The sequence below is a fragment of the Oryctolagus cuniculus genome, chromosome 9 (genome assembly GCF_051225735.1).
Source record: "Oryctolagus cuniculus isolate XC-2025 breed Fujian yellow rabbit chromosome 9, ASM5122573v1, whole genome shotgun sequence".
Lineage (NCBI taxonomy): Eukaryota > Metazoa > Chordata > Mammalia > Lagomorpha > Leporidae > Oryctolagus > Oryctolagus cuniculus.
Window position 1 is genome coordinate 76,787,704 of NC_142875.1, and position 13,537 is coordinate 76,801,240.

A 13,537-nucleotide genomic window follows, 5' to 3' on the forward strand; every position below is an offset into this window, starting at 1 on the left:
TCACCAGTCTTCTGGTCAGCTTTTGGAGTTGTCTGTTTTGGTAAGCCAGATGGAAAACTCTTACCAAAATTATAAGGCGTAGAGGTCGAAGCAGAACGGCCACCCTAACAAACATTTAAAAGATACATTTTTTGTTTTAGAAACAAGATTTTATCTGGATAGACAAAGTTTGGAGCAGTGGTTCTTAACCAGGGGCACTTATGCCACCTGCCCCTGGCCATCCTGGCATGATCTGGAGACATTTGGGATTGTCACAGCTGCTGGTATGGGGTGCTACTCACATCTAGTAGATAAATGCCAAGATTGCTGCCAAATACCATACAATAAATAAAATTTCCCCCTTCCCCCTAACAAAGAATTATCCAACTTAAACTGCCCATAATAATAAAGTTGAGAAATTCATCCTAGAAAAGTGATAATAAGTTCTTAGAATTTGTTTATTCAACATTTACAGTTGAAGAAATTTTCAAGTTTTCCCCAGCAAAACAAGCTTATTATTCAACAGTTATTCCCATCAGTAACATAGGTTCACTACCACTGCGAATGAACATCAAACATACAACAAATTGACACCCTTCCCAAGTGGGCTATCCGGGAACTAATATTCCGGACTAATACTTTTCTAACTTGGGCACACATAAATGCATCACCTGAAAGAGCTTGTTTAAAGATAGCTTGTTTGGGTCCCAGAGATACAGATTTAGTAGGTATGGAATTGGGACCAAGGTATTTTTCTCCTAGCTGCTCAGGTTTCTTATTGAAGACCACATTGGCTTATGCTATTTTCTTTTTTTTAAATTTTATTTGAGCTGTACAATTTTCATGTATTTCATATATACAGATTTAAGAACATAGTGGTCCTGCCCACCCCCACCTGTGGCTCATGTTATTTTCAAACAACTCCAAAGCCTAACACATAACACAGTTAATTGGGTCTGAATTGAAGCCAAGGGAAGCTGGAATACAGAAGAAAGTCAGCTATTTGACTAATGGATAAGCCTGGTGAGCTCCCACCCACTATATGTACATCCCAAATCATATTTGCTTCTGTTCCTCATTGCTCCAGTAGAAAAAATTAATTGCCTAATCCTGAACAGTTTTAACTTTGCCTCAGCTTTCCTAATTTCTACAATAACTATACTGCAAAACTACCTCTGCATTGCTATCCACAACACTTACTATTTTTCTGTTTTGTTTGCTGTTCTTTGAGACTCATGATTAAAGTTATTTGAATTTTGCCTATGCTAAAATGAAAGGTTGAAGTGCATGGAAATTTATCTAAGATTTCTTTTTTAAGTAGCTTATTTGGTACAGAATCAGAATATTCCAAGTTGAAAAGACTATGTGGAATAATTACCACAGAAAATAGAAAAAGGAAAAGAAAAAACTGAGAGATATATCATATGTTTCATACCTTGGTACGTCTTTCAGAAATCTTAGGTCAAAAAAGAAGTAAATGGTATCGATCAAGAGAGTTATTGCAATAATGACAGCATCTAAGATGTTAAATAGATCAGTAAAATATGTCTTCCTCCTGCAATATAAAAAAAGTTTGTCCCTCACAAGATAGGAATATTTTAAAAGTACATATTATTTGACTCATTGCCATTAAACATTCTCCTTTCAATAATTATTTAAGATGAAATTTCTAGATTCAACTTTGATAAAAATGAAATGTGAATGGAAATTTTACATATAGGAAATTTATATTCATTAATAGATTCATATGTATAACTAAAGCTTTACTATGGCAGTTTCAGTGTAGTAAGAGATAGAGGAGAACCACAGAATAAGAGGTAAGCATTGATTTCATGTGGGTGACAGAAGAAATGTGGGATATTGGGCAGTACTATTGGGAAATGGAAGTTGAATATGTCACACTATTAGAGCACCTGGAGCCGTGAGGAGTTATAACAGAGAAGCTTATGAGATGAAGAAGCATCCACTATTTAGACCTGCAAACTCACATTCTGGCTCTGAACCCACACTGGAATACCAGCAGGCTTCTGTAGCCTCCTTTAGGCAAAGATGAACTCCATTCACCACAGCTTCCTCCTCAAAGTGGCTCCTTCAGACATGGGCATTTGTTCTCCAGGAAATGCTCTTTCTGAGTCAAGGAGGCCCCTTTCAGGGTCTGAGAAACCTGATTTTGGGCAACTCTGCTTAGTTCAATGGAATGAGGATGGGGAGTCAACAGAGGAGACAAACTGCCTTCTGAGACCTCTAGATGAAAGGAGGCTGGAGAACTTAGTTCTTGACTCCCCTATTGGTCATGTCCAAGGCTTGGCTCATACCACACACCTTCTCAGAAAGCTGGCAGAGAAAAAGTGACCACTGCTTCACTACCAAGGCCCTCTAATGGGATGAGCATGCTTCATGTCTCCTCTTCACCTCACTAAAATTTGCATTCTTTTTTTTTTATAGATTATTTATTTGAAGGGCAGAGAGTTACAGAGAGAAAGAGAAGGGGAAAGAGCGAGTGAGAGAGATCTTCTGTCTGCTGATTCACTCTCCTAAATTGCCCAAACAGCTAGGGCTCTGCCAGGCCAGAGCCAGGAGCTTCCTCCAGGTCTCCCACATGGGTGCAGTGGCCTAGGGACTTGGGTCATCTTCCACTGCTGTCCCAGGTGCATTAGCAGAGGACTGGACTGGAAGTAGAGCAGCCAGGATTCTAACCAGTTGCCATATGGGATGTCGGCACTGCAGGTGGCAGCTAAACCCACTGTACCACAGTGCCAGCTCCAAAATTTTCATCCTGAGATAAGACACAGGGTGATTTATGATTTATTGTCTAGTACTTAGTATACTGTTAAATGTCATTTATGATTCAGTTATTTTTTAAATATTTTTTCGAATGGCAGAGTGACAAAGACACATAGAAAGAGACAGAGACAGAAAGAGAGAGACAGAATGTTTCATCTTCTGGTTCACTCCCCAAGTGATAGCAATGGCTAAGAGTGGGCCAGGCCAAAGGCAGTAGCCGAGAACTCCATCTAAGTCTTTCATGTGGTGGCAGGACCAAATACTTGGGCCATCTTCCACTGCTTTCAGAGAAGTATTATCAGAGAGCTGGATCAGAAGTGGAACAGCTGGGACTCAAACTGTTTCTCTGACATGGGAGGCTGGCATTGCAAAGTGGCAGCCTAGCTCACTGAGTCAGTGCCAGCACCATGAGTCAACTCTTAATAAAGGTACCAATATTTGTACTTCATATACATGTTCTTATTTCTGTGTAACTTTGCCTTTCAAATAAATCTTTTTTGGGAATCTGAATTTTTCTGTGGACTTCATTTACTTCCTTACATATTCTAGATATTAATTCTCTGTCAGATATATAGTTTACAAATCTTTCTCCTATCTCTTCACTATGATGATTGTTTCTTTGACCATGCAGAAGCTTTTTTGATTAATAAAATTCCATTTATTTATTTTTGCTTTTGTTGATTGTACTTTTGTGGTCTTATCCAAAAACCCATTGCCTATATTGATGCCTTCAAGTGTTTTTCCTATGATTTCTTCTAGGTGTTTCACAGTATCTGGCCTTATATTTAGATTGATCTGTATTGAGTTGATATTTGTATAGGGTGAGAAGTAGGGAAGGGTGATACTTTAATCTTTTGTCTATGGATATTCAGCTTTCCCAGCATCATGTATAGAGGAGATTGTCATTTTTCCATGGTATATTTTTGGTGACTTAGTTGAGAATCAGTTGGTTATAGATGTGTGGATTTAATTTTGGGATCCCTGTTCTGTTTCATTGCTCTATGTATCCTTATGCCAATACCATGATATTTTGGTTACTATCATTTAATATTATGCTTGTGATGCTTTAAGTTTTGTTCTTTTTGTTCAAGATTACTTTGGTTATTTGGAGTCTTTTGTGCTTTTATGTGAATTTTAGGATTTTTTCTAGTTATGTAAACAATGGCATTGGGTATTTTGATGGCGATTATACCATCTTATACGATCTTAACTCTTGCAACCCACAAATATGGGACCTCATTCTTTGTACGTGTGTGTGTGCTTCAATTTCTTTTATCAGTGTTTTATAATTGTCATTGTAGAGGTGTTTCTCATCCTTGGTTAATTTTACTCCATGATGCTTTCTTTAAAAAATTGATATCATGCATGATTGTTTTTATGATTTCCTTCTCAGCAAGTTCATTATTGGTATATAACAAGACTGCCAGTGGATCAGGCATTGTGGTGCAGCAGTTAAGGAACCGCTTGGGACACCCACATCCCATATTGGACTGCCTGGTTTGAATCCCAGCTAGTCTGCTTCTGTTGCAGCTTCCTAATGTGCCTGGGAAGGCAGCAGATGATAGCTCAAATACTTAGGCCCCTATCACCCATGTGGAAGACAAAGATGAAGTTCCTGGATTCTGTCTTCAGCCTGGCCTAGTCCTGGCCTAGACATGGCCATTGGGGGAGTGAACCAGCAGGTAGAAGATCTTTCTCTGTCTCTGCCTTTTGCTCTCTTTCTGGTAGTATGCTTTTTAAATAAAGAAATCCTTTTAAATGTTACCGATTTTTCCAGGTTGATTTAGTGTCCTCCAACTTTACTGAATTTGTTTATTATTTTTGACATTCTTTTGGTGGGGTCTTTAGATGAATTATATCATCTACCAATATGTATAATTTGACTTCCCCTTCCTATATGCCTTTTAGTTTTTTCTCTTGCCTAATGAATCTTGCCAAAACTTTCAGTATTGTTCTGAATAAAAGTACTGAGAGAGGACAGCCTTGTGTAATTCCAGATCTTAGAAGAACTGCTTTCAGCTTTTCTCCAATCGGTGCAATGTTGGCTATCAGTTTTTCACCTATAGCCTTTATTATTGAGGTACATTCCTCATATACCTCATTTGTTCAGAGTTTTTATTATGAACTGATGTTGAATTTTACTGAATGCTCTTTCTGTATCTATCAAGATGATCAGGATTTTATCCATTACCTTGATGTGGTATATCATGTTAATTGATTGACGTTGCTGCCATCATCCTTGCATCCCTGGGATAAATCCTACTTGATCATGGTGAATGATCCTTTTGATGTGCTGCTGAAATCAACTTGTTCATATTTTGTTGAGAATTTTTGTTATCTATATTCAACACATGTTCTCCTTGTTAATGTGCATGTGGACACATCAGCTGCTGGTTCTATTTTGCATCCTCTTTATCTATTCAAAGAAGCTTCTACAATATTCCGTTGGAGACTATATACTATTAACATCCAATTGGTGAAAAACTGGGATTTGAATTGCTGTTTCTCTATGGACTTTGCGTGTCAGAAGAAAGATTTTGATAAAGAGGTACACATTTGGTTGGACTGACCAACCAATTATTTTGGGATATGTTTCATGATAACATAAATTACTTTATGTGTTGGGGCTGGCACTGTGGCGCAGTGGGTTAATGCCCTGGCCTGAAGCACTGGCAACCCATATGGGCATTGGTTCGAGACCCAGATGCTCCACTTCCTATCCAGCTCTCGGCTATGGCCTAGGAAAGCAGTAGAAGATGGCCCAAGTCCTTGGGCCCCTGCATCTGCATGGGAGACCTGGAGGAAGGTCCCAGCACCTGGGTTTGGATCAGCACATCTCCGGCCATTGTGGCCAACTGGGGAGTTAAACATTGGATGGAAGACCCCCCCACTCTGCATCTTCTCTCTCTGTGTAACTCTGACTTCCAAATAAATAAATAAAAATACTTTTTAAAATTTACTTTGTTGTTGTTTCTAGGCAGTTTTGGCTAAGATCATGTGTAAAAAAATTACTTTGTGTGCTAAGAAAAAAAGGAATCAAACTTACCCCTCAACATACACTCTGAGTAGAACATCAAAGAAAAAAAAGAATGCAATAGCCAAAGAAATTGAATGGCATTCGAAAACTATTTTGTTATCATTGAAAATTACATCTGACATGATGAGAAATATGTCCACAAAGATGAGCAGGATTCCAAATACTCTATAAAGAACAAAATGTAAATAATGATAATACAGATAAAGAGATTTTTGTCCTATAGTTGGGCTATGTTTAGTTCAATAATCAGATATCAGTATGTGAGTATTTAGGCTTAAACCATCAAGTAAAGGGAAGAACTATGTGGCCTCAGAATCTCAAAAAATTACTCAGTTTTCACACAATCAAAGCATTAGCTGGTGAATAAAATTCTCAGCAGCCCATTTTACAGCATGTTATCTTGTCTTCTTATAGTATGCATATCATACTGACTCCTCAAGACACAGCAGGAAAACAAAATTAGAATTGTATGTCTCTTTTAGTAAATTATTCTTCTAATTTAAGAATTTCTAAGGAATTTCTATAAATTTCTCATAAAGTTGAAACCTCATTAATCTGAAGAATACTTAATAAAAACCAAGTGAGGGCATACTCAACATCAAGGCCTTAAAAGACCACTTTGACTAGTAAGATTTTTTTTATCAGTGAGTTTTTCAACAAGTACATGATTACAAATTCATGGGTGCTTCTGGCCCAGTAATTCTCACATAAGACAGAATTCAATTCTATCAGTATTTTGAATGCTGTACTCTAAAGTGCCTCCTAAACCTTTCTCTTAAACTTCTAAACACATTCCCTATAAACTGATTATATTATATAGCCTGTGAAGATTAACTAATCATCAGAGTACTTAATAATTCCAACTCAAATGAAAATATTAATTTAAAAGGAAAGAATTATTTATATTCCATAAATTTATATGAAATCTTTTATATACTTTTTGTTCAGAGTTTATGTACATTTTTGTATATTAGAGGAACTAAGTATATGTACTAAGTTCCTCTTATGTACAGAAAAGAAACTAAGTAAAATGTTTCCAAAATTAAGAATTAATTCTCATTCTGTATTGTATTTACTAAAATGCCTTACAATATTTATAATGTGTGCTTCGTTATTTTCACTTATACAGGTAGAAAAAACATTAATATATTACTGTTAGACTTAGCAGATGCTATTTCTTTGCAAATCCTGATGTCCAGCTTAAGCCAGAATTCCAAAACAAATGAGATTACATGAAAGGGAAGCACAGAGTATATATATATACTATGTGTGTATATATATATATATATATATATGTATGTATATATGTATATACACACATATATATATGTGTGTGTGTATGTTTGAAATATTTCTATTTTGTTTTCATATAATTTCCCATTTTAATAATGATATTAAATAATCATATTTAAATACATTCTTTTTAAAAGTATCACCTGAATGCAAAGGCTGATACAATTAAACGAGTAGTGTTCTTCATCTTGCTGCTGCAAAAAGGAGGAAATATACAATCAATCACAGGTTTCCTTTAAAATACATTAAGGTTTTAATTCAGAATGGCCCTTAAATCATAATTTTACAAGAAAAAATTTCAGAAGTTGTGAAACAAAGTGCTTTTTTGGCTAATAAATGAAATTTGTTTAGCTTTCTGCAACATGAGGTTTCGTGTGTGAATAAAACACTAAGCTTTGGATATTTAGTAACATTTCCCTTAGGTGTAAAGCCATGACTCTAAATGGTAATATTGAACTTAAGGACATAAACTAATGCACATGGTATGGACAAGAGAGTGGTAAGGTAGAACTGTATTCTCACACCAACTCTTCCATTAATGAGCTAGGGTGTTGTGGGCAGGTCACCAGATTTGCACTAAGCCTCAGGTTCCACAGTAGTAAGAGATTTCAGGGTTGGGCAACAGGAATAAATGGTATTCTTATCCTATAATGTTCATTTGTTGCATCTAGATTCCCATGAACAAAAAATCATTAATGAGAGCTACAGTTGGTGTTGCAAATGTACTTTGGAGGTAAGGAAGTTAGGCACATATTTCCAAGGAAAAAACATCCTAAAGACTGAGTGCCTTCCATTCATCACAGGAGGGAAAACCTGGTTTCTGTAGGCTCCAGTGATGCTCCATTTTACCAGATGGCTGCAGACAAGGTAACTAATGGGGACCAATTTCCTACCCTGCTGAAACCTCCAATGCAAGACCCAAATTCCATCCCACGTGGAATGAATCCCAACACAGCTCTGATAGCCTATGCCCAAAACTGGAGAATGGAGAGAACAGATACTGAGCAGAGAACTTGGGACACAGATGAATGTTGTTAGGTTAACCTGAGATATAAGAAATCTTCAATACTTTTATTATCTCCCTCATCCACCTGCACCCACCCACTTTCCACCCAGACTAAGGAGCTAAGACTTAGGTAGATGGGCAACTGATTGATTAAAAAAGTAAAATTTACCTTGAGGTAGGCATCCTCTTACTACAAGCCCTTTCTGACTCCTGCAGTACACTGGATCTCCAGGAAGCAAAGAATTGTTACAACCCTGAAATTGCTTAAGAGTGGGGCCATAGAGAACCATGCTTGACAGAAACATGGAGGCACAAAGGAGTAGCTAGGAATGACACTAGCCTCTCTATTCTTTTTCTGCATCTTTTCAAAACTATCCAGAGTAAATATACAATTAAGACTATTTTGTTCTTATCAAAATTTAAATGCAGCTTCAAACAGTGTTGGAGGCAATGCAAATTGGATCAATCATATGGAAAACATGAAGAATATTCCTCAGGAAACTAAAAATAGATCTATGTGATCCTGACATCACACTCCTGGGAATATATGCAAGGCAAATTAAATCAGTATATGAAAGATGTAGCTGCACATCATATATATAGCGGCTCAATAATTGACAATAATAAAAACATGGAAGCAACCTAGATGACCATCAAATGGTGACAGGTAGTGAAAATGTGGTATAACTATTTTAATAAAATGTTTAGAAAAACAAAATGTGGCATGTACGCCCAATGGAATATTTCACAGCCACAACAAAGAATGCTATCCTGACCTTTTCAACAAAATGCATCGAACTGGAGATCATTAGACTATGTAAAATAAAGCAGACCATGGGGCCGGCATTGTGGCGCAGAGGGTTAAAGCCCTAGCCTGAAGCTGTGGCATCCCATGTGGGCGCTGGTTCTAGTCCCGGCTGCTCCTCTTCCAATCCAGCTCTGTTATGGCCTGGGAAAGCAGTACAAGATGGCCCAAGACCTTGGGCCCATGCACCTATGTGGGAGACCCGGAAGAAGCTCCTGGCTTCTGGCTTCAGATCAGCACAGCTCTGGCCTTTGTGGCCATCTGGGGAGTGAACCAGTGGATGGAAGACCAACCTCTCTGTCTCTACCTCTCTCTGTAACTCTGTCTTTCAAATAAATAAAATGAATCTTTAAAAAAAAGTAAAGCAGACAATGAAAAACAAATATCACATGTTTTACTTGCAGAAGTTAATATTATGGGAGAGTATAAAAATTGCATGGCTGGCATATCATTTGGCCATTACAATTACAATTACATTACAATTACAATTATAAATAATTGTTTCACTGATTCATACCATATACATGACAATATGTCCTTTTTTCACATTATGATTATGATCATGAGTCCTCACTTTCTCATATTAATCTGTTTTCAAGAAAAAATAGTAGAGGCTGGGCTGTGGCACAGCAGGTTAAAGCCCCGGCCTGCAGCTCCAGCATCCCATATGGGGACCAGTTCAAGTCCTGGCTACTTGACTTCCAATCAAGTTCACTGCCAATGTGCCTGGGAAAGCATCTGAATATGGCCCAAGTACTTGTGCTCCAGGCTCCTAGCTTAAGATCAGCTCGGCACTGGCAGATGTGACCATTTGGGGAGTAAACCAGTGAATGGAAGTCTTCTCTCTCTGTCTCTCTCTCTCTCTCTCTCTCTCTCTGTAACTCTTTAAATAAAACAATTTAGAAGAACAAATAATATATATGTATATAATCTCCACATATGAAGTAAATGTGGCAAAATACTAAAAATTATTAAATTTTCAAGCTGAAAAATAATAAACATAAAAGCTACCTACAGATAAAAGGAGACTTTAGAAAAATATGTCAAAGACATGCTGTATTGTCACTGATGCTGCTGACAATGAAATTATCAAATCTCCATCTCTCTGGGTATACATGTGTATGAGTGTGTGTCTATTTATATGTGTATTGGTTTACATAATCAAATATATATTTGTTTATATAGAGCTCACGTTTCATCGACGTCTTCATCAACAGATATTACTGTTGACTGACTTAATGGAGTGCTGAAGGATTAAAAATATGTATATCAGATACAACATAATTTCCTAGATTTTATCTTGGTTCAATTAGTTACAATTACTCATTAACTTAGAAACTGGTTGACTTTTAAAAAAATCAATTTAAAAAGTAAACCATAGATATGTCAAAAAGTAAAATTCACCCTGAGTTTGCAGATACCTATTTCTCTTGCCCCATCCAATTTCATGACTCTCAAGTACATTCACCATCTCAATCTCCATGAATCACATTGTCTCTATAGCCTCTCAGGTAAGGTCAAGCAGACCTGAGGTGGCAGCTCCATTTTTTGTGGGTAGGCACCAGCCTCACATGGTGGCACAGCTCTGGAGAGTGAAGGATACATCCAGGATGCATTAGCTTTATTCTTTTCTGCTGAGGGCACCTCAGCTGCTGTCATTGCCACTTCCTTGGTCCATCCCGATGGCTTTCTCTGCAGCGTTGGCCTGCTCTAATAGTGTCATACAGACATTCTGATACTTTCCTAAAGGTTTGGCTGCTACAAACTCAGGGTGAAGTAAGCAGTAAGTAACAAGAGAAGTAAGTGAAGTAAACAGTAAGAGTAAGAAGAATCCTTTTTCAAACTATGCTTCTTCTTTCTATGATGATTCAAAACAAAGAGTATTACATACCGAAGCTTCCCATGAAAGGACCATTAGGAATGGCATGGAAGGAACTAAGTATTCTCATGGGTGCGCTCCTGACAGTGACTATCCCAAATTCCACCCCCCACCCCACACACCACAAATCATTTATGTCTTATTACCTTACACTGATGCGTTCACTTGGGGATGTTTTCAAGTCTGACTGGGCAGTACTAGAGGATTAAAAAGGTACATAGTAAGACCCCATGCAACTTGCTAAACTTGCTGCTTTACTTCAAAACGGTTTCAATAACTCTTCAGCTTACAAACTGGTTGACCCTTAAATACTTCATATACAAATCAGTTGTTTTGAATAGAATATGCCATGTTCCTTAAAAATGATTATTTCTATCATTGTGGTAAGTACTTTAGTCCTGTCAAAAAATGTAATGGTTCAGTATTAAAGTGCAGTTTCTTATCACTGAATGTGACGCGATGTGTAAAAACCTTTTCTGATGGGATTTATTTGAAATTCAACTCTAGGATGCTTATTGCACCTAAAGCCCTGCTTCCTAAGACCCTCCTTCACTCCTTTAATTCATCAAGGTGATCTTGCTTCCCTTTAGACAGGGTCTAATAGCTGGTAGCATGAGTCAGGGTTCCCTCCAATATGCTGTTATTTTTAGCTTCAGGGTACCTGCCTTACTAGGTAGCAGAGAACTGGAGGATACAGGAAACATCCAGGTTCCATTACCTCCTCCCCTTTCTGCTGAATTTATCTGATTTATCTGTTCCTTGTCCACTGCTTCCTCCCTCTTGCTCTAAATATGTCTCTCCTCTTTCCACCCAATCCAATAAGGTCTCATACAGAGGATTCTGAAGATATTCTGAGAGTTTGGCTAGTGATTGCCCAGGGTATAAATAACACAAGGAAGAGGAAACATTGATCTTGTAACATTTTTCTCTCTTATCCAATACAAACCAAAAGAAAGGTACCTACATAGGCTACAGAGAGACTAGTTAGAAACAGTGTCAAAGATGCTGTATGCCATGTATGTTTCTGACTACGAACTTCCCAAATCTTCATCTCTCTGTTTAATATGTATATATGAATGCTTGAATATATGTATAAATGTATATATTTTATGTATATATCTTGATATATTTTTATTTATATATATATAAATATATATATCTCACACTTCACTTGTAGCTCCATCAACATGTAGTGATCCATATTCATATATTGAAGTCCTGTTGGATTTAAAAACACATTAGTCAGATACCTTATAACTTTCTAGGTTTAAATTTTGGTCTTAAAAGTTTATATATCTTGTTTATCTTTTCAAAACACCAGCTTTTATTTTTGTTGATCTTTTGTATTTTCTTTAGTTTCCATATCATTGATTTCTTTTTTTCCACTTTGTTTATTTCTGCTCTGAATCTTAATATTTCTCACCTTTTTTATTTGAGATTTTGTTTATTCTTAAGTGCTTAAGATTCATCATTAGATTATTTATTTGATATCTGTCTTTTGTAATGTAAGCACTTAAGCAGTGGTGCCAGACAATGAGAAGGTAGACACCCTACGCTTGGCTCACTTTATTAAAATCTGATACACAAAACATTGAGTTTCCTAAGTGTTTTCCTGTTACTAATGGTGATAATACACCAACAGGAAGAAGCAACCCTCCATAATCTATTTTTCTTTTATCCAGTACAATATTTGAAAGAGAAATTTACCTACAGATGTTCCAGTGTGAAGGTCTTACTCTCTATTGTCATGGTTTCTCCTGACTGTGAATTTCATGAATATCAGTCTCCACCTTTCTGTGTATGTGTGTGAGTCCACAATCAATGGATGTGTGTATGTATATATGTATAAGTTATATATCTTATCCATCCTTTTATTTAAGGAATACAAGCTTCATACATATCATAATGAAACCTTCATGAACATCGTAATTCTTTTTTTTTAACAGGCAGAGTGGACAGTGAGAGAGACAGAGAGAAAGGTCTTCCTTTGCCATTGGTTCACCCTCCAATGGCTGCTGCGGCTGGTGCGCTGCAGCCAGTGCACCACACTGATCCAAAGGCAGGAGCCAGGTGCTTATCCTGGTCTTCCATGGGGTGCAGGGCCCAAGCACTTGGGCCATCCTCCACTGCACTCCTGGGCCACAGCAGGGAGCTGGCCTGGAAGAGGGGCAACCAGGACAGAATCCGGCGCCCCGACCAGGACTAGAACCCGGTATGCCAGCGCCACTAGGTGGAGGATTAGCCTATTGAGCCACAATGCTGGCTTGAACATCACAATTCTTCCCACTGTATCCACCTGCACACCTACTCTTCCACTGCTCTTCCTCCTCTCTCTCTTATTCAACTCTTATTTTTTACTAAGATCTATTTTCAATTAACTTTATACACATATGATTAACTATTAAGTAAAGAGTACAACAAATAGTTGAAAAAACTGTTCCTCATGTAATTATCTATTAATATAACTATGTATTCATTTATTTCTCACATTTCATTGATAACTCCACCAAAGGATGCTGCTGCATGTGAAGGAGAGCTATAGAATTTAAAAATACATGACTGATTGACATTTAGTTCACATCTAAATAACTTACTTGAAAGGTTGTTATCTGTTATTCATACAAATCAAGCTTTCTATGTTTTAATGAATATGTTCCTTCTGTGAAAAACTTTAATGACTCAGGATCTAAGCTAAAGGATTGGTGTTGTGGCATTGCTGGTTAAATCTCCACCTCTGACATCAGTATTCCAAAT

At 37.2% G+C, this 13,537-nt stretch overlaps 1 protein-coding gene across 1 annotated transcript in view; it reads right to left on the reverse strand.

Moving 5' to 3' along the window:
- Positions 1–11,872, reverse strand: part of LOC127487168 (phosphatidylinositol 3,4,5-trisphosphate 3-phosphatase TPTE2) — a 30,756-nt gene extending 18,884 nt beyond the window's left edge. The window contains exons 1-4 of the mRNA XM_089303692.1: positions 7,237–11,872; positions 5,810–5,965; positions 1,415–1,534; positions 5–104 (exon numbers count right to left, since the gene is read on the reverse strand). Of these exons, the coding sequence (XP_089159818.1) occupies positions 5–104; positions 1,415–1,534; positions 5,810–5,965; positions 7,237–7,280 (420 nt within the window). The 5' untranslated portion in view covers positions 7,281–11,872. The remainder of the gene's footprint in view (positions 1–4; positions 105–1,414; positions 1,535–5,809; positions 5,966–7,236) is intronic.
- Positions 11,873–13,537: the final 1,665 nt, after the last annotated feature.